Source organism: Monodelphis domestica, chromosome 6, assembly GCF_027887165.1.
Source record: "Monodelphis domestica isolate mMonDom1 chromosome 6, mMonDom1.pri, whole genome shotgun sequence".
NCBI classification, from domain to species: domain Eukaryota; kingdom Metazoa; phylum Chordata; class Mammalia; order Didelphimorphia; family Didelphidae; genus Monodelphis; species Monodelphis domestica.
Window position 1 is genome coordinate 67,983,462 of NC_077232.1, and position 23,753 is coordinate 68,007,214.

Below are 23,753 nucleotides of genomic sequence, written 5' to 3' on the forward strand. Positions count from 1 at the left end.
AGCTGTCTTATCACTCATTGGATCCAGTGCCTTCAATCTCTCTGCGAATGAGATGGATTTTTAATGGGACTTGCCTTACAGAGCAAAACAGCCAACACAGTAAGAACAAAACTTGGTAGAAAGAATGAATTCATCTTTTCCAGGAACTGGCCCAGAGACAGAAGCCACTTATTGAACTATATTCTGGTAGGTTGAGAGAAACCACAAGATTCTTTCATCTCTTCCCCCCCTCACCCCCTCAGCTGGTGTGTGTCTGCTCCTCCAGGTGTTGGGGTATCCATTCCTTGGAGGGAGGGATGGGACTGCACAAGTTCTTTTCTGCCATCTTGGCCTGAAAAGGCTCTGAATGTCCCAGACCATGGTCATGTTCATGGTGATTTGTGGTTGTACTGTGGCTGTCTCTGTCTTCATGCTGATCCTGGGGCTATGGGACCCTGGCATGTGCCAGGTACAGAAGGAATTGGGTTCAATGGACTGAGAGAGGGATTTGCACTTCCAAACTGTGCTGAGATGACTCGGCAAGCTCAGATGCCACCCTGGCCAGTTAGCCTTGGGGGTGGTAGGACAGGCTTGGTCTCTACCCAGATTTGTGCATGAAGGATGGATGGCCTGTCAGAGGCCAGTTGCTTCATAATAATCCTCCCTTTCATTTTTTATAGTGAAGGAAATAAGTCCAGAAAGGGCACAGAAAACAAGAGAAAAGACCAGAACTGAAAGTGGAAGCCGATCTTCTCTCCCCTAGCCTAGGAACTAGAGCTAGAAGGAAGGCATGTCAGTCTACACACTGAGTGACCCAGTCATGTGGAGCCAGTCTGAAAGAGCATCCTGGGCGCCCTCATCTGTAAAATGAGAGAAGCTCTAAGGTCTCTTGTAGCCCATCTAGGTCTTTGGTCTTGGCTCCATTTTACAGCAGAAAAAACTTAATGGAGCTTAGAGAGGTCATATACTACATAGTAAATTAAATAACAAATGAAGGACCTGAACCAACTTTTAAACATAGCAGAAACTTCTGGGATTCTTGTTATTTTATTTTTTAACAATTAAATGTAATAAATTTCCACATAAGTTTTCAAAGTTATATGATCCAAATTGTGTCCTCTCTTCCCTCCCAGAGCTGGTAAGCAAATCAATCTGGGCCATATGTATGTATTATCATGCAAAAATATTTCCATATTGTTCATTTTTGTAAGTAAATAATCTTATAAAACCCAGACCCCAAAACATATACCCAAATAAACAAGTGAAAAATCATATGCTTTCACCTGCATTTCTTCTCCAACAGTTCTTTCTCCGGAGGGGAATAACATTCTTTGTCTTAAACCCCTCAGAATTGTCCTAGATTGTTCTTTTGCTGATCATAGCTAAGTTGTTGATCACTTTTGGTCATTTCACAATATTGCTATTACTATGTATAATGTTTTCCTGATTCTGCTTATTCCACTCTGCATCAGTTTACATAGGTATTTTCAGTTCTTGCTGAAATCATCCTGTTCACTATTCCTTACAGCCCAATAATATTCCATCACCATCAGATACCACAGTTTCAGCCATTCCCTAATTGATGGACATCCCTTCAGTTTCCCATTTTTTGCTACCACAAAAGGAGCTGCTATAAATATTTTTTTACAAGCAGGTCCTTTCCCACTTTTTTTTCCCTCTCTTTGGGATAGAGACCCAGTAGTGGATCAAAGGGTATGCATTCTTTTATAGCCCTTTGGGTATAATTTCAAATTGCCCTCCTGAATGGTTCACAACTCCACCAGCAATGTATTACTATCCCAGTTTTACTGTATCCCCTCCAACATTTATCATTTTTCTTTGCTGATATATTGGCCAATCTGATAGATGTGAGGTGGTGCCTCAGAATTGTTTTAATTTGCATTTCTTTAATCAAGAGCTATTTTATAACTTTTTATATGATTATTGATAGCTTTGATTTTTTTTTTATCTGAAAACTGCCTGTTTATATCCTTTGACCATCAGTCAAATGGGAAATGACTTGTATTCTTGTAAATTTGACTTAGTTCTTTATATCTTTGAGAAATGAGACCTTTATCAGAGAAATTTGTTATAAAATTTCCCATTTTTGTTTCCTTTCTAATCTTGATTGCATTGATTTTGTTTCTACAAACTTTTAAATTTTAATATAGTCAAAATTATTCATTTTGCATCTTGTAATGTATCTTATTTTTTGGTAGTGTGGTTGTACAGTGGATAGCACACTAGGCTGGGAATCAGGAAGATCTGAGTAGAAATCTGACTGTAGACACTTACTAGCTTTTTTTTTTTAAACCCTTACTTTCTGACTTAGTAACGAGGCCTAGGAAAACAGGGTGACTTTTCCAGGGTTACAGCTGGAAATGTCTAAGGCACGATATGAAATCGAGTCCCCCCAATTCCAGATCTGGCCCTCTTTCCACCACTAGCTGCCCCCACTTACTAGCTTTGTGACTCTTGGATAAGTCCTCAGCTGCAAAATGAGGATAACAATAGCACCTACCTTCCAAGGTTGGTGTGAGTATCAAAGGAGATTGTATTTGTAAAGGCATTTAGCACAGTGCCTGGTACATAACTAGGTGCTTAATAAATATGTATTCTCTTCCCTTCTCTCTTTTCCCTTTTTTTTTCCTCCTTGCAAAGGTTAAACCTTCTATGTGTGCCTTCTATCCCATTCTCTCTCATCTTCAGGAGCTTGTCCTAGTTGTCATTCCTTCTCACTGGACTTTATTTTTCTCTATGCTGACTCTTCTCATACCTACAAACATATTTAGGTCTGCCCCATCCTTAAAAAAACAATTGCACTTGATCTAGTCATCTCCTCACTTACTCCTTTTTTGTTTTTTATTTTCAATACATTTTTATTGATATCTTTTTTTTTATGTCACATACTTTCCCCATTATGAGCCTTAGGAGCTGCACAGTATGCTACCTTCTGGGAATACAAAAAGAGAAGGGTTCTTAAGGAATTTGTTCTTTTAAAAATTATTGACATATTTTCTTTTTAATGACACCTAAATTTCCTAGTATATACCTTCCCTTTCCATTTTTCCAAGAGCCATTCCTTATGATGAATAAAAAAGGAAATAAAAGGAAATAAAGTTCAACAAAACTAACCAACACACATTGGAAAGGTCTGCCATTGTATTCAGTGTCATATTCCCCATCCATAGAGACCCACTTATATAGACCCACTTTTTATTTGGGAAGAAAAACCAAACCAAACCCTTTAAAACAGATATGTACAGTTAAAACAAATTTTCACATTGGTTATGCCTAAAACTGTACATTCTACATCTTGAGTTTGTGATCTCTTTGTAGGTGGTGGGGAGTATGGTTCATTATATATTTGCAGCTGGGTGGTACAGTGGATAGAGTACCAGACCTTGAGTCAGGAAGACTCATCTTCATAAGTTCAAATCCAACCTCAGACACTTATTAATTATGTGTCCTTGGTCAAATCACTTAATCCTATTTGCCTCAGTTCCTCATCTGTTTAATGAGCTTGAGAAGGAAATGGCAAACCACTTTGCCAAGAAAATCTCAAAGGGTCATAAAGACTTGGACATGACTGAATAACAAATCCCACCAATGGAAACTTTGAAACTATTCTTTCCAATGTTTTCAGTGAACTGTAAATTCTGATTCATAGTCCTCATCTCCCTTAATTTCTCTGCAGTTGTTACTTTTGATCATCCCCTCTCATTGGTCACTACTCCCTTGGCTTCTCTCTCCTGACTTTCCCTATGGACGATCCTTTCTTCTCTTGATTATCCTCTCTCTACTGCTTCCTTAACGAACACAATCCTCATCACACTGTCCTGAGCTCTCTTTTTTCCCTACACATGCTCTTGCAGAGATCTCATCAACCTTCAAATAGATACTTATATTTTTCTCTGTAGATAACTTTCAGATCTTTGTATCCAGCCTAATCTCTCTCCTGAACACTCATCTGATCCACTTAATAACTGTGTGAACCTAAACAAATCACTCAACCTCCAACTGGCTCAGCTTCCCCATCTTTAAAGTGGGGGAAATACTAGCACCCACCTCTCAGCACTGTTCTGAAGAACAAATGAAATAATATCTGTAAAGCACTTTATAGCCTTTAAGTTTTATTTAAATTATGTAACTATCTTATGATGTCTTCTGCATCCAAAACCCTTCCCTGTTTACATAGCCCTTATCCTGGTTCAGGCACTCTTCTCTTTTAGCCTTGACTACTTTAAAAGCCTCCTAAATCAACCGTCTCATGTTCTCCCCTATCTCCAGTCCATCTGCTACCCAGTTACCAAAGGTTTCTGTGTGACTGTCACTCCCTTGATCAAAGACCCTCAGTAGTTCACTATTAATTATAGGGTAAAATAGAATATCTTTAATCTGGCATTTGGTGTATTCCACAATTTTTTTTCTTTCTAAACTTATTTCATACTGCTCACCTGCATGACCTCTTATTTTCAATTTCTTTATTTAAAAAATTTTTAAAGTTTTTTCCCATGGTTACATGATTCTTGTTCTCTCTCCTCTCTTCCCTCCCTCCTCCCGGAGTTGACAAGCAATTCCACTGGGTTATATACGTATATATTATCACTCAAAACCCATTTCCATATTATTCATTTTTGTAATTGTGTAATCTTTTAAGACCCAAACTCCAAATCATATACCTTGAATAAACAAGTTTTTTTTTTTTTATTATCTTTGAGATATAAACCTAGCAGTTGTGTGTCTGGATCAAAGGGCAAGCATTCTTTTAAAGCCCTTTGGGCATAGATCCAACCAGAATGGTTGGATCAATTCACAGCTCCACCAGCAATGCATTAGTGTCCCAATTTTGACACATACTCTCCAAGATTTATTATTTTCCTTTACTGTCATGCTGGTCAATCTGCTAGGAGTGAGGTGGTACCTTGGAGTTGTTTTGATTTGTGTTTCTCTAGTCAGGGATTTAGAACATTTTTTCATATTATTATTGATAGTTTTGATTTCTTCATCTGAAAATTGCCTATTCATATGACCTCTTTCTAAACAAACCAACAAATAAATAGTTCTCTAAAATCTGTATTCCCCATTTCCCATCTCAGTGCATTTGCCTAAATCGTTCCTCAGGCTTGGAGTCTTCTCCTCCCTCTCCACTGCTTCAGAATCTTTGTCTTTCTTCAAGACTTATTTCAGGTGTCACTTTCTCCTTGAAGACTTTATCGATCCTCTCAGTTCTTAAGAGCTCCTTTCTGCCTTCATTTTCCCTGTACAATATTTATGATATATCACCCAGATAAATCACAGCATAAGCTAGTAGAAGTTTAGGAGCTTATACTGTATTATGTTACAAATTATATATTCAACAAAAATTACCCTGATTTTCCATCTCAAAATCAATACTGTGTATTGGTTCCAAGGCAGAAGAGTGGTAAGAGCTAGGCAATGAAGACTAAGTGACTTGTCTAGGTTATACAACTAGGAAGTGTCTGAGGTCAAATTTGAACCCAGGACCTTCAATGTATTCTTTCAACACATGATGGTACCTGACTTGACAATATTTACAGAAGTAGATCCTCCTTTGAATGGAATATGCAGCCCTCAAAGTCCCACTGAGGAGGAAGATCTATCTGAAGATCATAGGTAAGTGACCCAGGAGTCTGTCTTCTGGGGTTATTCCTATAATATCTTTCAATGATTAGTACTCTACACAGCTTAGATCTGATAAAACCAAGCTTGATGAGGAGGAATTTGTGAACAAGAGACATATAAAATATTTCTTTGACTGTTAGAGACAGAAAGGACTTCAGTGGTCATCTTACAGTACATCAATTTGTACCTGATTTTTTTCTACAGAATGGCAACAGCAATTCACATTTCTAGAGGATTTTCAGGTTCATAAAGCAGCTTTCTTATAGGAACCTTGTGTATAAATATGACCGACTAACTTCATTTTACAGATGAAGTGCATGAGACTCAGATGGATTAAGAGATGTGCAAATAGATATACCAGTGGTAATCATTGAAGGTGGGATCCCTAACCAGCTGTCATCCCACCTCTACCAGAAGACAACTGGTACCTCCATTGCCTTTCCTATCACTCTTCTCAACTCTAGTCTTTCTTCTGACCTCATCGTTTCACTGAAACTGCTCTTTCCAAAATTATCAATTTATCTTTAATCACCAAATCTAATGGCTGTTTAAAGAAAATTTGTATTCCTTTTCATCTCTCTGAAAGTTTTATTAATGTAGATCACCTTAAAGCTTTCTTTTCCTTAGGTTTTCACAGAATTTGTTTCACATGGTTCTTCTTCTGCCTGTCTGATCATATCTTTTAAGGCTCTTTTGCTGGGTCTTCAACTAGGTTAGCATGTTCACTAATCATGAATGTTTGTCCTGGGCCCTTTGGGGTCTATGGGGTGTGCAGGGAGGACTAGTGTGAGGGCTTGCTTTTGCAGGGCTTTTGCTTTTGCAGGGCTACTCACTCATTCACATTTAGTGTCTGTCTTTCACCTGACTCTCACCTGTGACTCTAAGAAGCTACCCTGGTAAACCATCTCACCAGACTTGTTAGTAGGATTTTAACTCATGAAGATTTTCCTGGGTGGAATGGGCAAATGAGAACAATTTGTTCCAGTGGCCATGAAGGTGGTTGAAGCAGGGATTGTAGAGTGATTGGAGCTTAGTCAGACATCGAAGATGTCAAGGTCATCTGTTGGATCCCAAGATGTTGCCAGTCATCTTTTAACTTTTGACTTGCCACTGGACTTCATTGACTTTGGAGAGGGAATGAGGCTGATGACTTTTGCAACTGTGCCTCACTTAAATCCCATTCGAGTCAAACATTGGTCCTCTTTGAAAAATAAGATACTGTTATGCTTGATGATTTCATTACTTCCTATGGATTCAATTATCATCTTTATGCAAATTATTCACTGATTTATTTATCCAGCTCTAACCTTTCTCTTGACCTTCAGTTTTTCATCTTCAGTAGACTATTAGATATCTTGAATGTTCCATAGATGTCCCATACATATTTCAATTTCAACATATCAAAAGATGAACTTATCTTTCCCTGAAACCCTCCCTTCTTTCTAAATCTCCTTTTGCTTTTTATTTTAAAAATTATTTGTTTTAGACAGCCAAAATTTACCTTTTTACTCTTCCACATTAATCTCCTCTTGCTCCAATTGAGAACTTGAGAAAAACAAAAGGAATTACAGACATAATCAAGGCAGCTAGGTAGCTCAGTGGATAAAGCGCTAGGCTTGGAAACAGAAAGACCCAAGTTCAAATCCAACCTCAGACACTTATTAGCTGTGTGACCCTGAACAAGTCACTTCACCCTGTCTGCCTTACTTTCCTCATCTGTAAAATGATCTGGAGGAGGAAATGGCAAGCCACTCTATTAATTTTGCCAAGAAAACCTCAAATGGAGTCATGAAGAGTGGGACATGACTGAAAAACAACAGCCTAGTCAATCAAAACAAATTTCCACATTGACCATGTCCAAAAAAATTTTATTGTTCTTAACTTTTCCATCACAAAGTAGGTAGCATGTTCTTCATTATGGAATCCTGATTGGTCATCACACTGATAAGAATATGGCATAATATTCCATCATATCTATATACTATCATTTGTTCATCCATTCCCCAATTTGTGGGAACTCCCTCAGATTACCATCTTTTTCTACCTCCAAGGGTTATAAATATTTTTTGTACATTCTTAGTCTGTTTTGCTTAGGACTAATGCTTCTCTTAATCTATCCTCCCTCTAATATTTGCTCACACATTCTCCTCTTTCCTATTCTCCAGTTGAGTGAAATGTATTTCTGAACCCAACTCTAGGGGTATATTTACAGTGTTCCTTCTTTTGACCAGTTCAGATGAGATAGAGTTTGAAGTGTCAGCTGCTTTCTTCCACCTTATCCTCCTTACTTGTATAGAGATTTGCTTGTGCATATTGATTATATGAGATAATATTCCCTAACCTTCCTTTCACTTCTCTCTCTCTCCTCTCCCTAAACAGTGAATTCCTCCTCTCCTCTTTCTCCATTCTTTTCTGAAGATCATCAACACATAATAAAACCAATTCTAAACCTTGTTTAGTTGGATTCCCTCTATGAACCTTGGGATGATGGAGTTATGAGGGGATATGTGTATCACTTCTTATTTGAATGTAGGCATTTTATTCTTATTAGGTCCTTTATCATTATTCATTTGCTTTTATCTTTTTATGCTTCCCTATATTTTTATCCTCACAACAGCCGTGAGAGATAGGTGCTATTATTATCCCCATTCTACAGATGAGGAAGTATCAATACAACAAATCCAATCCCTATTCCTATAGGTAAACATGTTATTTCCTGAATTCAGTGTTTGGGGATTTTCAAAATTGTTTCCTTTTGCCTCTTTAAAAAAAACCAAACCCATACCTTCTTTCTTAGAACATTGAAGTATTGGTTGCAAGGCAGACAAGTGGTAAGGGCTAGTCAATTGGGTTAACTGACTTACGCAAGGTCACACAGCTGGGAAATGATTTCAGATTTGAACCCAGGACCTCCCATCTCTATACTGTGGAAGAGAGGAATTGGGAAGCATGCAAGAGGCAGAAGCAGTGGCTGAGTGGTGACCTGTCAGTCAAACAAGAGGTTCCATTTGGAATGTTACCAGCAAAACAGTTGAAGGCAAAGGCAACTGCTGGCTGAACTGTGGATCCTGGTTGCCTTGTATCAGGGAATGAAGAAACTGATTTTTCTCTTGGACTTTGGGAAATCAAGCTGGAGGTGGCCTGGTGACTTTGAAGGCAGAAGAAAAGAAGGACAATAGTCCAGATATCTCTGACTTGTTCTATTGATGATAGTGACTGAACTCCAGACCTATCAGACATTTCTCTCAACATCCCCCAACCTAAAGCTCACAGCAGTATTAGGGAAATCCTCATCCCTCTTACCTCCATTCTCTACCCTTTCCTGTCTTCCCCAAATAAACCCCGTACTTAAGTTAAAGAAGATAAAGAGTATTTCATCTGAATATCATAGCTCACCCTGAGTGATTTAGAAAGAAGAAGAGAAGGGGGAGGGAAGCTGAAGAGGCTGAAGAAGAGGGAGGAAATGGGAGGAAGGGAGGGTAGGCAAAAGAAGACAACTGCCTGATCTTTTAGTTATCATTAATATCCAAATATAGCTCCTTATTATTATCTATTGCAATTTGGCACCCAGACTGACTGAACTCCACAATTTCTAAAACAACAGCAAAAATGTTCAAACAAGTGCTCTGTGGGGGTAATTGTGCTGGCAGCCATTACGGGCTATTGGATCTATGCTATTTTATACTGCAAAATGACCAACATGAGAGTAGATTCAGTGGAATACATAGGCAATACCACTATTTTCATAATCCAGTTGCCATTCCAAAAAGAAATCATTCTCTGGCAAATTTTGACACAGATCTATATCCTTTACATGGCTGCAATACAGACACTGACCTATCTTTAGAACATCTACAGATTTGTGATTTCCAAACACACAGCAAAGATAATGGTGGTGGATATAAATTTGGAAACCTTTGTTAAGAATATGTTTGAAGAATTTGTGAAGGCAAAAGGGCTAGATCAGACTAAGGATAAGGGAAATGGTCAGGCAGATAGTGTACCTAAGGAGAAAGACAGAAAGGCCAAGAAAGCAAAGTCATTAGTAATGCACAGGGAAATGACAGTGACAAGGACACTAAGACAAATAGTGAACCTGAGAAAATTTTTCCACTCAAAGATGTTACCAAGATATCAAGTACAGCGAGTGTGTTACATTCAAAGGTTCATAGACAATTTACTACCCAGGAGTTAGATTCCCTGAAGAAAAGGGTCCCAAAATTTATTGACTAGCCTTATAAAACTCAGAAGGAACTTAAATGTGTTTTCTGAATTTTTGAACCAGATTTTCAAGATGTGGACTTTCTTTTGACAGAACTTTTTAGCCTCCACGAGCATCGCCAATTCATTGAAAAGACTAGGTCAGAAAACAACCTGGCAAGTTGGCCCACAGAGTAGCAAAGAGAAGACCTTGAATTTTCTAATCCCACCAGCATGACCTGGCTCCCTATCTACTGATCCACCTAGCTAACTCTTTTGTCTTTATAGCTCTGTTGCCCAACTTGGTGCATGTTTCAGAGAAGAAACTTAATAAATAGTTGCTATTGATTGATTGAAGTGGAATTTGAGCCTTGAAAACTTGGTAGGATTTGGATTAGGGCCAAGAGATAAGCGATAGAGCTCTGAGCATCCATAGTAACTGTAATTATGGACCACAGTTCCTCTCCCTTTCTGTGAAGACCTGCAGACCCACAGGATCCTGATGTTAGGCAGGGCTTAAGAGGCTGCTCTGGCCTCTCTTTCCACTTCTCCTGGCTCTTAACATAAAAAAAAAAATTTAATTGATTAAGAAAAATTTTCCATGGTTACATGATTCATGTTCTTTCCCTCCTCTCACCCCCTTCCCATAGACAACACTCAATTCCATTGGTTTTTACATGTGTCATTGATCAAGACCTATTTCCATATTATTGATATTTGCACCAGGGTGATTACTTAGAGCCTACATCCCTAATCATATCCCCTTTCGACCCATGTGATCAAGCAGTTGTTTTTCTTCTGTGTTTCTGCTCCCACAGTTCTTTCTCTGGATGTGGATAGCGTTCTTTTTTATAAGTCCCTCAGAATTGTCCTGGATCATTGCATTGCTGCTAGTAGAGAAATCCATTACATTCGATTGCACCACAGTGTATCAGTCTCTGTGTAAAATGTTCTCCTGGCTCTGCTCCTCTCACTCTGCATCAGTTCCTGGAAGTCGTTCCAGTTTTGATAGAATTCCTCCAGTTCATTATTCCGTTGAGCACAACTGTATTCCATCACCAACAGATACCACAATTTGTTCAGCCATTCCCCAATGGATGGGCATCCCCTCATTTTCCAAATTTTTGCCACCACAAAGAACACAACTATAAATATTCTTGTACAAGTCTTTTCCCTTATTATCTCTCTGGGCTCTAACTTTGATGCTCTTCCTTCTTCCAGCTCAGCCCAAGCTGAAAAAGATCCAGTGTTCCTCAGATCAGGTTAGAGATATGACCTTGACGTTCAAGATCCACTTCTTTCCTAGAGCTGTCAGGGTAGCATGTAAAGAAGGCAACGTTGCTGCTGGAGAACATTAAGACATCAGAATCTTTCAAGATGAGGGAGGATGGGCTGGTCTGCTTTTGTATCACCAGGCTTGAGTTTCCTCCTCTGATGGAAGGCCTTGGGAAGAAGTTCACATGCAGAGCTGAAGTGGAAGGAGGGAAAACTATGCAGAAGCACTGGGTTCTAGAGGAACTGTGTGAAGAGAGAAAGATGAAATAACTGAGGAAGTAATGGATGGGACTTTTGAGCATATCAGTTTATTAAGCAATGCATGCCAATTGCCTAACAAATCTGGACCAGTCCATTTCCTCAGCTTAGGACTACACCCCCATCACAGGGGAAGACAGACTTTTATATATTAAAAGCAATTAATCTCAAAGGAACAGATGAAATCCAAATGCAGATTAAAGCAAACTATTCTTCACTTTATTTCCCCCATGAATTTTTTTAAACCTTTACCTTCCATTTTAGAATTAACACAGTGCATTGGTTCTAAGGAAGAAGAGTAGTAAGAGCTAGATAATCAGGATAAAGTGACTTTCCCAGAGTTACAGAAGTGTCTGAGACCATATTTGAACCTGGGACCTCCCATCTCTAAGCCTGGCTCTCCTTCCATTGAGCTACTTAGCTGCCCCACATGAATTTTTCTCTAGTGTAAGCAATATGTATCTTACTTTACAGCATGAAAAACATGGAAATATGAGTGATAAGTACAACCTATATCATATTACTTGTCTTCTTGGGGAGGGAGAAGAGGTGGGAAGGAGAGAGAGAGAGAACATAGGTCACCCTTTATTTCTACCACCTATTAATTGGTGAGTTGATGAAATCACCAAGGGAGTTTAGAGAGTGTAGAGAAGACCTAGAACAGAACTTGGGGTATGACGACAGTGGATAGGATGGAGATAATGATCCAGCAAAGGAGACTGAGGAATGGTCAGAAAGTTAGGAGAAAGACCAAGGAAGAGTACCATTATGAAAATCCAGAGAAGGGAGAATATCCAGGAAACACTAATCAACTGTGTCAAATACTGCAGAGAGGACTGAGAGTATACTTCTAGATTTGGCAATTAAGAGACTATGGAAACTTCAAAGAGAGGAATTTCAGTTGAATAAAATTGGAAATCAGATTTCTAAGGGTTGAGTTACAAGTGAAAGGAGAGGAAATGGAGGCAATAAATATATAAAGCTTTCCCTAGGCATTTGGTTATGAAAGAGAGGAGAAATAGAAAATGTTACCTTGAGGAAATGATAGGATCAAGTGAAAAATTCTGCATGCGTGTTTGTGTGTGTGTGTGTGTGTGTGTGTGTGTGAGAGAGACACAGAGAGAGAGAGAGAGAGAGAATGCTTATAAGCATCAGAAAACAAGTTGATAAGGAGAAATTCGAAAGGTTTAATGACCCAACTTTTTTAATCCTAGTATGACATGACTTCAAGGTCCTTCACTATCTTAGTCACTCTTTAGAAGCTCTCCAGCTTATCAGTGTCCTTTATAAAGTGTGGTACCCAGAACTGTACACAATACTGCAGATATCTGACTAGGGCAGAAGACAGTGGGGATATACCTTCATCCTGCTTTCCCACACATTATTTTATTTCCCACACATTATATTAATGTGGGGGGGGGAAGAGACTCCCTCCCTTACATTTTCTCTTTCAGTTAAACAACTGGTCTGGAGCAAGTCTGGAAGACTCTTGGCAAGGTCCATAGTCCCAAATTCTGAATTTCTCTTTAGTCACTTAGGGAAATTCAAGCATTTGTTTCCAGTGCTATAAGAATCTCAGAAAGGTCTGTGTGGCACAGTTCACAATCAGGCAATTAACACTTTTTAATTTTTAAATATGATATTACTTAACAAACATTTTACCCAATTCTCTCTTAGCTTTCCTCTTCTAGCACAAACTTTGTTGAGAACTCTAATGACATTTGGGGACTCAACACTTAATCTGATACTCCTTTAACTAAGTATTCCCAGTCACAAAAGTAGCCATTTCATCTTGATGGATCTCAATTTCCTCATCTGAACAATGAGAAGATTGGACTAGATGGCCCCTAGGATCTCTCCTAGGTTCTAAGCCTAGCCTCTCCCTTTTTCAGTGCTACCAGCAGGTGGTGCTACATTCCCAGGCATGTCACCATACATTCCCCTCCAGACCTGCAACTTGTAGAAGGGACAAATTGAATTGGGAGTCAGGAGAACTAGGTCCAAATTCTGATTCTGCCAATCATTTTGTGACCCTAGGCAAATCACTTAATCTTTTTGGTCTTAGTTTCCTCATATGTAAAACGAGGAGATGAATTCAGTCTCCTTTGTCTCCCCAAACCTTTTCTTTATCCCAATTCCCCCCTTTCGGTTGATTGCACCAGCATCCTCTTAGTTTTCTCTAGATTTCCTTAGAATTGTCCTGGAATCTTCTCTTTCCCATATTTCCTGACCTCTCCCCTTATGCAGGAGCTTCAATCAATCCACTGATAAAATCTGTTAAAATTATCTCCTGCCACTCTCTTAGTCTGCACCTTCATCACTTCTCACTTGGGGTGCACATGACCCTTCCCCCTCTCTTCACCCCCATATCCCTGCCTTTTTTTGAATTCCTCTTGTATCATTGCTATACAGCTTTTTAAACTATTTCACAAATATGGATTGCTTTAATTAGAAAAATCACAGCTCTGAAGAAGTGAACAGAAACTATTTATATGTGCCTCAAAGCTGAAAAAATTAGTTTAGGAGGACTAATAAGGACTTCAGGGCATGTATATACTCTTACCAAGACAGTGACTAAAGGGTCTTGCTGCTCAATAGACCACTTTCCTAAAATTCTCCTTATAAAATTCTCTTATGTATGGCTAGATAATACATAATGTGATTCCCTCTCCACCTGTGGATACATAATAGCTAGTAATTATAGTGCTTTAAGATTTTCAAAGTGTTTTACAAATATCATGCCTTTTGAGCCTTACAACAACCCTGGCAGGTAGATTTTATAATAATACCCATTTTATAGCCGAGGAAACTGAGACTGAGAAAGGTTAAACCACTTACCCAATGTCACATAGCTAGTGTCTCAAGCAGAATTTGAATCCAGGTTTTCCTGTCTTCTGGATCAGTGCTATGATACCTACATGTAGGATAAGAAATAACTATATATACACTAATAAATAATGAAACCTTATTTTATTGCCTTGTACTTTGAAGCCTTTGTTTTTGTATCTGTAACCTTGTATTGATAAAAGATGGAGAAAAGTCTTTGTATAGACTTCTCTTGAGTCAGCACCTAGACTCAAATCCTACTTTTGATGCCACCTATGTGAGTTTGAACAAATCCTTCTCCCTTGGCCTCAGTTTCCTCAATTATAAAATGAGGGGTTGGAACTAGATGGCCTCTGAGATACTTTTGACATCTAGATTCTATTATTTAGTTGTTGGTTTTTTGTCTAGGCTTCTTGTTTTATCTGTGGAGGGACCCTTGGATGAGGAATTTCCCCCCACCCAAATAGATCTCTGACTAGTCTGAGAATTATTGTCATACAGAATTGCCTGAAGTATTGAGAGGTTAGTACTTTTCCAATGTCAGAAGCAGGACTAGAATCCAGGACCAATTTTCTATCCACTAGTCCATTCTGTCTCTCTGTCTTCCAGGAGTCACTTTTCAGAATGGAAATGTAAAACATTATTATTAGTTAATCTACAGATGTGTATTCTAACTTGTAGTTGAGACTTTTCCTAACAGGAACTGTCTTACTTTCCTATGTGCATCCCCAGAACTTAGAGCAGTGCCTTCCACATAGTAAGCACTTAATAAATGCTTCACTCATTTATTCTGCTTTTCCCAAGTAGCTTCCCTTATTACACTGGAACAAATTTTTAAAATTTAATTAATTAATTTGTTACATTAAAACACTTAGTTAACTCTCTCCCTCTGTGCCTGCTCCCCATTAGAAAAGGGATCATTCAACAGAAATATATCTGTATATTTATAACTGTGTCTTACATATTTCTATTTTCAATTCTTTTTCTGGAGGTGGACACACAAGTCATTCTAACAACATTTAATATTGTTTTTCACTAAGATCAAGTATGGGAACAAATGTTTAAAAACTAATTTTGTTTGCCAAAGCCCCTATTTCTTTCCACTTTATGTCATTCTGGGAAACTTTCCTTTGAAAAAATCTTCACAGAGAAAGAAGCCTCTTGATTGCAAGAAAGGTAAAGAATTGTGTAGGATTATTTCTTGTTTTTCAAAAATAGAGATCTATACCTGCATAAGGTAGAAATGTGTATACATATATGTAGATTAACACATGTATTTACCTATGCATATTATAATTTTCTGTAAAAGGCAACAATACTTTCATTCTTGCTGAATTTTCCAATGTCTTGTTCAAGAGTTTTTCCTTTTTTTTTTGTAAACCCTCACCTTCCATCTTAGAATCAATACTGTATGTTGGTTCCAAGGTAGAAGAGTGGTATAGGCAATGAGGGTGAAGTGACTTGCCCAGGGTCACACAGCTGGGAAGTGTCTGAGGCCAGATTTGAACCTAGGACTTCCCTTCTCTAGGCCTGGCTATCAATCCACACTGAGCCACCCAGCTGCCCCCCAAGAATTTTTCCTTTTTAACTTAACCAGTACTCAATTTCAGGCTGAAATAGTTCTCTTTTGACCAAAGTCTTCCTGATGTGAAATTACTAAAAGAAATGAAGTCATTTTACAAAGATGTTCTAAGAACAAACTTCTGTACTTCTTTCATATGGAATTATTTTGGTAGAATTGCTTTAGTTGATTTCAATATCTTTTTTTCTCTTATACTTTCTAGTGGTCCTTTTGTTCTGACTGCCTCAGGCATTCTGAAGTCAAAATTTGACCTCTCACTCTTACAGTTTATAAGGCAAGAGATTCTGAAAGCAGGGGAAAAACCTCTAAGATACAGCATGGAGTAGATGCTATATAAATGCTTATTCCCTTCCCTTCCATAATTAGCCACTCATCATCATCATCATCATCATGACATTTTGCAATCACAAACATAACCATTTATATAATAACAAGGTAAAAGAATGATATTATAAATACTAATATATTAAAGCAAATGCATAGCTAATAAAATACATCACCATATACATATAAACCCAGGTCATAGTCTCCCACCAAAGCACTGGCGAAGAATGCAATGGTGAAGAATGGGAACACACTTAAAGGAACCTATAGGGGGAGGAAAACTCATGTGTTTAGGGTAACCCACACACAACTAGACTTCAGTTTTATTGTAAATGGTCCAGTCAGGAATATCTACACCATATGAAATGGGACTTGATTGTTGATCCATACCATTCTTGATCTTTCCAAGCACTTCCTCTCCTCTTTCAGATCTTGATCATCAATCTCTCAGTACGGTCATAATAATGCTTTTACTAGCATGCAACTCTTCTCTATCTAGTCCAGTTCTTTCTTCCATGTTTGTTTTCTTGAGTTCCGTGTCTATTCATGCTGTACCTCATGAAAAAGCCCAAATGTAGTGGCTCCGTGGTCACTGATGAATGAAACAATATATTATGGAATTAAAAAATGATGTTGTTCATTTTTATCTGTTTATTGTCCTCCCACTAACTTTAAATATTCTCATGTATTTCTTCTGTACTAATTTGATCTCTTACTAAGTGTACTATAAACTTGGTTATCTCTCCCTTGCTCTTCAAAGTGTTTTTGAGGCTGTATTGCTCATAATTATCCATCCTTTGTAGCATTTTAAAAATAAATTTTTATTAGAAACTAATATTGTCCCTGGTTGCCATATCCCCCCATATGGTAAGGAGGTCAAGGGTTTGCTGACAGAGTTGGTTTCTAGACTCTTTTGGTCTTCAAGCTGTGGACAGGGATTAATATTGGTTAAACATTCTTAGAAAATGATAGTTTATTGGAGTTTGTTCTTTTATCTATTTCCAATTATTTACTAAATAAACTGGTTGTGGACAATGCAGAAACTTCTGTGATATCTATAGTCAATTGACTCCTTATTCCTTACCCTTAAGCCATATTTAAAATAATCATACTTCTCTATGCCTAATTTAGCACTAAAAATCACCAAGTTTAATTGTGGGGATCTAATTAAAGGTTTCTTTGGCAGGGAAAGGATGGGATAGAAAGAGTATGCATGTAAGTAAGCATAAAATATATACACATTAACACAAAGTAATTTCAGCAAGGAGAGGGTCAACTTTTTTGGCACTGGGCCAAGATCTCATATTTCAAGTCCAAATAGTTTAATTAATTTTTATTGGGATTGGGAATAGATGGGCTAAAATCCATGTGATTCTTAGCTCCTGTACATAGATGGATTCCTGTATGCAATAGAGAGCTAATCAATGTTAGTTGAGTTTGATTCTTTAATTAATTCTCTAAGGTCTTGTCATCTTGTGTCCCCATACTGGGGCTTGTGTAGTCTATACAGGATAACATTACTAATAATAATGGCAACTCATCTGTGTTCAATTCCCCACTACCCCACCCTCCATTATTTCTAGCTAGAATGTAAGCTTCTTGAAGGTTCAGCCCATTAAAATTTTTTTACTATCCCTAGAGCTTAGCACAGTGTCTGCATATAGTAGGCTTTAATAAATATTTGTTGTAACCCAGAATCAAAAAAGACCTTAGACATGTTTTTTTGTCCCTCCTGCCTCATTTTGTAGGGGAAACTGAAGACTAGGGAGGTTAAATGACTTACCTATGGTCATACAGATGATAAGTGGGTAGGGCCAGGATTTGAGCCCAAGTCCCCTGACTGAACTTATTTTTTTGCTTGAGGTGCCAACATGGAGCTTTTCCTCCAGAAAAGGAGATCATATCCAGGTAAGAAGTGGTACCCTTTGACTTAAAAATTTCATTGCTGGGCATATTTCCCAAGGCAGTTACTCATCAACATGTTTAGAGCAGCTTTTTTTTTCTTCAGTATCAATGACTTAGAAACAAAGTAGATGCCCATCAATTGGGGAATTGCCAAACAAAATTAATGGAATGTTACTGTGCTATAAGAAACAATGAATATGAGGAATATAAAGAATAATGGGAAGATGTATATGGACTGATTCAAAGAAAAGTAAGTAGACTCAGGAAAACAATATATATGACTACAATAATGTAGTGGAAAGATAATAAAAACAAAACAATTGAAACCAAATACTATGAAATTTAAAGAATCAAGCTTGGCCTTAAAGAAGATATGAGATTGTATCTCCCCACTATTTGCAGAGATGTGGAACTAGGTGTGGAACACTGTATATAATGCCAGTTTTTTTTAACACAATAGTTAGTTATGCTGAGTTTTTTCTTCTCTTTTTAATAATGATATAAAAACAAAAGATATCAATAAAATTTCTATCAACTTTAAAAATAAACATGGAGGATCATAGGACCTTAGGTAGTCAATTCAATAAACAAAGAGGAGATGGCATTTTAGTTGTGCCTTACCCAGAGATGTTAGGAAAAGGCAATTCAGGGAGAAAGAACTCATCCAAAAATGTGGAGGCAGGAAAATTCAGAGGATGAGAGAAAACAATGAAGAGTTCATCTTAGTCTGGAAAGGAGACAGGTCCCTGACATTGTAGGACCTTGAATTCCAGTTGGAGATTTGGATTTCCTCCTGTTGGCCAGGGTAGCATTTAAATGTTTGTGTATAAGAGAATCTTGTTTTCAAAGTCACAAATTAGGAAGGTCCATCTGGCAATGAGTGTCAACTACCCAGTGAAGGGAGTAGACTATGTTAGATTGCTGCAACAGAGGGAGATGAGAGGCAATGTGAGTAGTGGGGAGTAGAGAGGAGACAGACAGAGGTGGGTAAATTTTTGCCCTTATGCTATGCCACACTAGCTTCTTCCTTCTTCCTTCCACAATAAACTCTCTTCTCTTCTTGCTCAGACACATGGATGGTCAGAGGTCTTTTCTTCTCCAGACCTTAAAACCATCCTATCTCTCTCTATCACTGGGGAGGGCCAGAATCCAAGAGAAGGAGTGGGATAAGTTGACAGGAAGGGGGAAACTTTAATTAAAAACATATGATATTAGAGCTAAGAGATCAGGTTCCCACTCCTCATTTTTCAGATATGGAAACCAAAACTAGAAGAGGGAAAGGGACTTACCCAGGGTCACCAGAGAGAATTAGTGGCAAAGGTAGGACTTGAATCCTATTCTGTGGATTCTTTATCCTGAATACAGATGTTGAATTGGGAAACTTGACTAGGAAGGAGAAGCCTCTTTCTCAAGGTCAGAATTAGTTCAAAGTCCATACCAGACAGATTATGATGCTGGCCCTGGCACACAGGTTCATTGAACAGACGGGTGGAACTGGCAGTCACTCCTCTGTTCTGGGAGGCCTGATAGACTTAGATTGTGAATTTTTTGGAGTTGGGTTTGAGGCTAGGGAACAGGGCCATGCCCAGATGACACAGATGCTCAGGGTTTATTTGGCAATTGGTAGCATGTTTGTGGCTTCAACCTCTCTGCTGAAGTCCAATGCCCTTGACTTTCTTTAGTCAGAGGAAAGAGAAGAGGGGTCCCCCATGGGCAGCTTCCTACTTCACCAACTAGCAGTCCCATAGCCTCATGGACCAACCACTTCCCTGAAAGCAACACATTCTTTACCCTGATATCTGCCATTAAGGATAAGAACCACACAGGAGTTAAGGATAATTAGGGGAGGTTTTATTTACAGACCAGAGATGGCACAGTTCTGGGAAAGCACACAAAGCACAGCCTGCTCCTTATTCAGCCCATTCCCTGTTCATGGTAACAGCATCCAGATTGAGGATCATACTTCATTGCAACTCCAAGACTAATGCTTGTCATGAGCCATCAAATGCCTATTGAATTGGGCTTCCCTCCTCTGCTCCCAAGCCAGCATATATTCTCTTCTCCTACAGCACACAGCACTCTGCACCTGTGTCTGGAAAGACTTTCCCCACGTGCTCCCCACCTCTGTCTCACACAAAGGGTTGATTGTCTGACAGTGGGAAGACAAATGCTTCCCATCCTCAGAAACCCTGGAACCCTCCTCTCATTGTCCCCAGAGCCAAGTACCCTCAGCAGCTTTTGGGAGAGGGAATATTGATGGAGGAGGCTATGACTGTCTGGCCTCGGATTCTATCAGAAAACTTACATCCCTCTCTTCCTTGCTTGGTTCTCCTTCACCCTGGCTCTGATTCCCTTTCTAGTGGTTGGCTCAGGGCCCTACTTCCCCCAGAGATGGGAAATTGTGGGGACAGAGAAAAATGTTATGCAATCTTAGTTGGATGTGGTAATGCTGGGGGAAGAGATATTGAAAAGGACAGAGAAGATGGTATTTGGAAACTGCACCCACCTGCCTCAGGACTGGGCTGATTGCTGGCTCACAGGTCAGTGCCGTTATCCTGGACTCTGAGCCCCAACTCTCAGATGAGAGCACTTGTCCAAACCCTCCCTTCCCCCAACCTGGTCTAGGTCTCCTTTGCCTCTGAGGGGGCCTGAGTCAGTCCTGTGTTGGTTCTGGGAAGAGCAGAGACAAAAATAGCTGAATGTGGCTGAGACCTGGTGAGCCCATAAATAGCCCAGTGATAAATACCCCATAACACCCCTGAGCAGACGTCATGAGGCAGCAAAGCCCTGAAATCACTGCCAACTCCTAGCAGCCGAGTAAATAAACAGAGGGCCCTGTTGGACCAAAGGCCATTTCCCCCCTCCATGCAGGATTGATAGATCAGGTCTTTGCCCAAAGGACTCAAGTATGTGAGTATTAGGAGGGAGGAAAGCCTGAGGAATCTGAGCTGGCCCACATCATGAAGGCAGGCTTCAGGACAAAGCATCGAGGGAAATGCTAAACCTGGGTTTGTGCTGGGGCTTTGACTTGGCTGAAGCCAAGCTCCTCTTTCGGAGGGGTCCTTTGGGAGAGGCAAGAGGCAGGGAATCTAGAAGAGTTCTGTCCTCCTCCAGCTGACGGGCAGTACAGGCAGGTGTGGGCACCTTGATGGTATTGCCAAACTTAGAGTAGTCCACTGAATATCGGCCATCCTCCTCTGCCACAATGGGAACAAAGCGTTGGCCCCAGAGGATCTCATCGGCAAGGTAAGAGGTCCGGGCCTGCGTAGTGATGCCCGTGGTCTCCACCACACCTTCCAGTATCACAATGATCTCCAGGTCCTGATGGTGATGCAGGTCACCAGGGGCAAGGTCATACAGGGGACTGTTGGCATCAATGATGTGGTAGATGATAAGTGGAGCCACCAGGAAGATGCTGTTGCCACCCACACCGTTCTCCATAGGGATGTCCACCTGGTGCAAGGGTACAATCTCACCTTCTGGGCTTGTAGTCTTCCGGACCACTTGCATGCGGATGGTAGCACTGATGATCATGCTCTTCCGGAGGTCACCCACACGGAGCATGAAGCAGAGTCGACCATGGCGCATGGCGATGACTGCGTGTTTGCTGAAGATGAGTGTCTCGGCTCGGCGGTGGGCCTGGGCTGTCTTCATGAAGATGCAGCCCAGCATGATGGCATTGACCATGAGTCCAACAATGTTCTGCACGATCAGCACCAAGACAGCCAATGGACATTCCTCAGTCACCATGCGGCCCCCAAAGCCAATGGTCACTTGTACCTCAATGGAGAAGAGGAAGGCAGAAGCGAAGGAGTGGATGCTGGTGACACAGGGTATGAAGGTAGCGTCAGTCTCACCTCTGGTGCTGTGATCTAGGTCACCATGAGCAAAAGCAATGAGCCACCAGGCCATGGCAAAGAGTAGCCAGCTACAGAGGAAGGACATGGTGAAGATGAGCAATGTGTGGTGCCACTTGAGGTCCACCAGGGTGGTGAAGACATCTTGAAGGAAGCGGCCCTGTTCCCGAATGTTCTTGTGGGCTACGTTGCAGTTGCCATTCTTGGCCACAAAGCGGGCTCTCCTCTCCCGGGCATGGTACCTGGGCTCTGTTGGATCCTCTGCTAGACGAGTCAGTACATATTCCTCAGGGATGATTCCCTTTCGGGACAGCATGGCTCAGGCCCTCCCTAGGCTGCCCCCATGGGAGCCTCCTATCAGCAGAGTCTTCTCAGTCCTTGACCCAGACCCACCTTCTGACAGTACACCGCCTCCACCTTAAGTCAGAGTTGGAAAGGAGTCATGTAGGCGATCCCACACCTCCCTTGCTCCTGTAGCTCCTCACTCACCCCCCACTTCCTGATGTTATTGCCATCAGCTCACCTCTCACACCCTGCTCTGGCCCCAGTTATCTCCGGAGCCTCTCCATTGCATCTCGTCAACAACCAACCCCCAGCGGCACCCACTGAATTTATACCCTCACCTTCCGATTCTAGCTACTCTCCCCATCCCAAAGCTCGGTCCCAGTCTCCTCCAACCTAAGTGTCTCTTTACCCCGCCTTCCCTCCCCACCAGTCCCGGCCCCAGCTCCCCTGCCTCCTTCACCGGAAGCCCTCTGGCTGCGACCCGGGCCCCTCTCCACAGGGTCTGGGGACTCCAACCTCTTCCTCCCTCTCTTCTCCGGCTCAGCTCCCGCCCCTTCCAGCTCTGGGCCTCCTCCTTTCCCCCCTCCCCTAGAGCTCAGCACCTGCCGCTGTTCCTCTAGTCGCTGCCGCAGCTCCCCAACCCCGCCCTCGGCGCCAGTGCCAGGCCCAGCCCCGTGTCCAAGCTGGTCAGTCTCCCTCTGTCCAGCGTCCCCTGCCACCTCGGCTTGGGTTCCAGCTCTAGGAGGGAGGTGGAAAACTGGGAACCCTGCCGAGATGAGATAAGGCGGGTTGGAGTGGGGGAGAAATTGGCTGGGGTTGTAGGGAGGGCAGGAGGATTCAGGGGGTGGGAGACGGGTGGGGGTGGGGGCTTGAAGCAGAGGGAGGCTGGGGGTGGGGCGAGGAATGGGAAAGAAAGGTAGGGACTGAGGGACGCTAATGGAGCGGGTGGGTTGGGGGAGAGAGGAGCCGCAGGAGACTGAGGGGGAGGATAGGAGGCAGAAGAAGGGATCGAGGCTAAGGGGGTAGGAGGTACAGAGAGCCAGGGGGATGGGAGAGAAGCACCGGGAGGCTGGGGCGGCTGGGGGATGGGAATGGAGCTCAGGAGGCTGGAGGTGATGGGGGATGGGAGAGAGATGAGGATAGGCGTGGGAATAGGAGTTGTGGCAGGGGCGAAGGATCGGAGATAAAGGAAGCAGTCACCGGAGCATCGGCGCAGGCTGAGGACAGGAGGGCGGGATCAGGGTGACTGTCAATGCGGAGTCCCAGCCCTGACTGAAGCGGGGCGAGAGGGGGACCCAGAAGCCGCCAGAGGGAGACTCTGACCCGGCATTAGCTGCCGGCAGAGGAGGAAGGCAGAGGACTGGGGGTGCGGGAAGAGGGGATGACTGCAAAGATGAGGCTCCGCCCCTCCCAGGCCCGCTCCTGGACCGGGGGACTCTTGGAAAAGGTGTGTGTGTGTGTGTGTGTGTGTGTGTGTGTGTGTGTGTGTGTGTGTGTGCGCGCGCGTGGTGGAAGCAGTACCAGGCTCTCAACCACTCACCTGGCCCTGGCCCAACTCCCCGCTGCCTGTATATACCCCAATGGCTGAGGGAAAGTAGGCGACTGCTATTTCTGTA

General features: G+C 41.3%; 1 protein-coding gene across 2 annotated transcripts; it reads right to left on the reverse strand.

The window, feature by feature from the left end:
• Positions 1 to 19,824: 19,824 nt before the first annotated feature.
• Positions 19,825 to 23,474, reverse strand: KCNJ11 (potassium inwardly rectifying channel subfamily J member 11). Of its 2 annotated transcripts, none has more exons than XM_056802199.1 (2): positions 23,338 to 23,474; positions 19,825 to 22,269 (listed from the first exon to the last, which is right to left on the reverse strand). In XM_056802199.1, exon 2 carries the CDS (start codon positions 22,166 to 22,168, stop codon positions 20,969 to 20,971), a length of 1,200 nt encoding a protein of 399 aa, XP_056658177.1. In that variant the 5' UTR covers positions 22,169 to 22,269; positions 23,338 to 23,474; the 3' UTR covers positions 19,825 to 20,968. The 2 variants fall into 2 exon arrangements, with proteins under 2 accessions (XP_056658177.1, XP_056658176.1); XM_056802198.1 differs by lacking the exon at positions 23,338 to 23,474 and adding an exon at positions 22,598 to 22,683.
• Positions 23,475 to 23,753: the final 279 nt, after the last annotated feature.